The sequence below is a fragment of the Procambarus clarkii genome, chromosome 54, assembly GCF_040958095.1.
Source record: "Procambarus clarkii isolate CNS0578487 chromosome 54, FALCON_Pclarkii_2.0, whole genome shotgun sequence".
Taxonomy (NCBI): Eukaryota; Metazoa; Arthropoda; class Malacostraca; order Decapoda; family Cambaridae; genus Procambarus; species Procambarus clarkii.
The window spans coordinates 16492942-16496763 of record NC_091203.1 but is presented as its reverse complement, the minus strand read 5'-3'; the positions used below and the strand labels follow the sequence as shown (position 1 = coordinate 16496763).

Here is a 3822-nt window from a genome sequence, read left to right as displayed (position 1 = left end):
CTCGACCAGGCCTCCACCCCCAGGAAGCAGCCCGTGGCTGCTGACTAACACCCAGGTACCTATTTTACTGCTAGGTAACAGGGGCATAGGGTGAAAGAAACTTTGCCCATTGTTTCTCGCCGGCGCCGGGGATCGAACCCAGGACCACAGGATCACAAGTCCAGCGTGCTGTCCGCTCGGCCGACCGGCACCCAGTTGGGGGGAAATACGGTATCTCCAGGTGTTGTTATACGCTTTGTCCAGGACAAAAAAGGACAGCAACAACGGAGGTCTTCGCAGCAAAGACAGTAGGAATATAGACCTCCAAGTTCACCAAGATATCAGTCGTACTGCGACTCTTGTGAAAGCCAAATTGAGAAGGTGAGAGGTGGTGATAGCGTTCCAAGAACCACATTTATTTATTTATTTATTTATTTATTTATTTATTTATTTATATCCAAGATGATGCATTGGGTTTATGAGAGAAAACAGAGACTTGACGTTTTACATTGTTGTAAAGCCACTAGCACGCATAGCGTTTCGTTTCGGGTTTCGGACATCAAAGGGTCATGGACCATACGTTCAAAAAGTCTGCAGATGCAATGCGTTAGACCATTGGCGCGGAAGTCATAACGGGATGTTCGAAGAGAACCTGGTTTCCAACAGGATGAATAACCTCGAACCATTCCTTGGGGATTGACGACGACTCCCAGATACAGTCATAAATATTCAGTAAAAACTGAAATGTACATTGAGAAAGATGCATCTCATAAGTAATGTCATCTGAGCCCGCTGCCTTAGAACCGCAGAGGGCCAGGGCAGACTGGATTCAAGTGTGACTCCGGGAGAGAAAAAAAGGTCTTTATTGGGGCACTGAAGATGTGTGCGAAAATCTAAAGGACAAGATTCAAGAATCTTGAGTAAGAATCTTGATTTTCTTACGAGTAAGAAAATAGGGAGGAAGATGAGAACCTGAGTTAACAGTCTAAAAGCGTGAACCCAGGTTGGATGCTACCAACACCGGATCCGACACAACAGAACCACGAAAGTGAAGGTAGAAATAGCCTAAGCTACTCTAGATATATTTTATTATCTTAATAAACACAATTGAACTTGACTGGCGAGATATCTGGAACAAACATACCCACTAATTTAGGGATTTTCTTTCAGATCTGAGGGAGAGGAGTGTGAACTCTCAACTCACAAGTGGAGACAATTAGGCATACGGTTGTAAATATAGGCTTTGAGGCTACAGTGTTATTTGTCAATATGTGAGTGTTGACCTAGGGTGTTGAGTATATGAATTTAAGCCCGCGGTGTTATTTCTCAATATGGGAGTGAAGGCCTCGGGTGGTAAATATATACATTTCGGACTATGGTATTAGAATTACTGATAATTAAATATTCTTAAACTAAAGAAAATATTCTAAGCAAAACCTTTATTTTTTGCTAATAATCAGTAATGCGACAGAAAGGCTGCAAATAAAATTAATATTTTAATATCATTATAAAATAGAAACGCAATGATTTATTGGAGATGATAAAAATAAATAAATAAATATTGAAACCCCATGAGTCTTCACACCATTTTGTTCCACTGGGAGCGTAGCTGACGGTTCAGTCAATAGATGGCGCTGTCATGGTGGTCGTGGCAGCTTTTGTGGGGAACTTTCTACCTTTCCCCTAAAGTGTTTGGTGTTGAGTCAACGAGGTGCCCGGCCCGCCTTCAACCCTCAGTTAGTCCATTGGTGTCTGTGTGGTACCTTCTCTTGTATGTTAAGTGTTGTTAAAGGTTAGATATTATATGTTGTAATTAAATATTCATGATTTCTGAATAAGTTAGTCTGCTTTGTTTACACAGTTTCTGCCTAATATATTTAAATTCTCTTGTAAGTAAATACTTCTGTTCTTCAATTTGGTGAAATCTGTTTATTTATGACCGCTCATGAGGAGCTTAAAAAATAACAATTTTAATAGTTTTAGGCTGTATTTATTAGTAGCTTTTAATGTCTCAACGTCACGTTCTCAACAAATATCTGCCCAACATAGAACATGACGTAAATACCCTGAGTCAATAGTATTGGGCCTCAATATATTAATACCGAGGCCAATGATAAAATATTAATACTTGGTAAAGTATTTATTTTTCAAAGCTTTAGCACTTCGCTTTAGGGTAACACTGTACTATAAGATTTCTTCATTTTTGGATGAGTATCAAAGTCTTGATATGCTTTTTAACTTTGAGATTGCTCTTGGATTTAAATATCCAAATACATATTAGACAAAAGTTTCTAATGACACTTGACATTTAATTGAAGTTGCTACCCTATCGGTTAATAACTAAAATAAAATTTCTAGGGGCATAGTTTTTAAAATACTCCATGGGCGCACACGCGCCCCCGCCCGAAGTATCTTAAAACACTCCTTAATATATTGACAGCCTTCAAATCCGTTACTTATATAAAATTTGCCATACTATTACGTAAAGTCTTCCTTGGTCCGGCATTAGTTATCTGAGCAAATGTAAGTATTATGAACCAAGTATTAAAAAGTTCCAAAGTCTTGATAGTAAATCAGAATTATTTAATCATGGCAGCTAATAACGCATCTGACTTCTAATTACAAACTGCATTTTCTTCCTTACAGATGGCAGTATTTGCTCTACTCTTCCTCGGTTGTATCGCCCAGGTAACATAATTTTACACTACTCTTTGAAATATTGACCAAAATATTTGTTACTAAAAAATAATTCCCCAACATATCCAGGGTCAGGCGTACCAACCATACGGCACCCACGCGCCCCTGCCAGTGGTCACCCCCCACAACCACCACCGTCACAACTGAGGTTGGTAACTATGGCATTGCCTGTTTTAACCAACCTGTTACTTATAATTAACCATTTGGTAATGGTGTGTAATATTGCAGACTACCCTGACCCACACTCTGCGGGAGACTACAACCTCTGACGTCTGGGTTACTGAGCAGACAGCGATCACCCTGACAGTCACCCAGAGAACCACCCAATGGGAGTTGATTCCCCAGCAGCCACAGACGGTGACCTCTGTGATAAGGGTCACCTCCACACCGGTAGTGTTGGTGACGGCTACGGTGGGGGTCTACCCAGTGAGCACAATGGTCTCCGTCTACAGTCGGTTCGTCACCACAACAGATACTGTTAAATACTGGCAGACCATCACCCACGTGGCTGTCACTCACGAGGTAACAATGTAATCTTTAACGTGTGCCAGTGTTCATTAACTTATTAAACAAACGTCAATAATGTTTGTATTTGCAGATCCAGACGGTCCCTGTGGTATCTACACAAGAACTCGTGCAGGATATAGTAACTACTATCACCCAAATAGTAACTACTACGGTTACTTCCACCACCGCCAGATACTATGCTTAATTTATTAAATTTCTTGAAATAAAAGCCTATAAATGAAATAGGCTTTTTATTAGCTCAAAAGTATGTTGTATGAAAGTTTTCACTTGCTCAACTTTTAGTTAACTTTGCAATGAATGGCAGATAATTTGAGCAGTTGGATTGCATACCATAGTTAGGCAAAAAACTGTTAATACGAAACACAATAGTTTACAGATCTCTACACATGCAGGCACTAGCTTTGGTAAATGCCTTATCTTGAGAAATTTAATTAGTCGGCCAGTGACTCGATAAAGCATGCTAATAGAATAAAACTGCCCCTTGTATAGTGGAGTTTTAAGAAAGGTGATAAGACTGCTAAAGAAATTTAAAGTCCTGCTGTAGGACTGCATACTTCTAACCACCTCCCCATCCGTCGTGAGGGGGCTTGGTGGACGGCTGCCGGAGTGTGATGCTCC

The 3822-nt window shown here is 40.3% G+C and overlaps 1 protein-coding gene across 1 annotated transcript; it reads left to right on the top strand.

Annotated features, from left to right (window-relative positions):
• The first annotated feature begins 1607 nt into the window (after positions 1-1607).
• LOC138352700 (uncharacterized) lies at positions 1608-3426 on the top strand. The gene is made up of 5 exons (XM_069305280.1): positions 1608-1750; positions 2626-2667; positions 2746-2824; positions 2905-3198; positions 3275-3426. Exons 1-5 carry the CDS (start codon positions 1608-1610, stop codon positions 3386-3388), a joined length of 672 nt encoding a protein of 223 aa, XP_069161381.1. The 3' UTR covers positions 3389-3426.
• The last annotated feature ends 396 nt before the right edge of the window (positions 3427-3822 follow it).

What these genes read in the sequence shown, in the direction of transcription:
- LOC138352700 (XM_069305280.1), top strand. Translation starts at nt 1,608, where the DNA reads ATGGCGCTGTCATGGTGGTCGTGGCAGCTTTTGTGGGGAACTTTCTAC. An exon ending in TCCTCGGTTGTATCGCCCAG is followed by an intron (nt 2,668 to 2,745) that starts GTAACATAATTT and finishes CAACATATCCAG; the next exon opens with GGTCAGGCGTACCAACCATA. An exon ending in ACGTGGCTGTCACTCACGAG is followed by an intron (nt 3,199 to 3,274) that starts GTAACAATGTAA and finishes TTGTATTTGCAG; the next exon opens with ATCCAGACGGTCCCTGTGGT.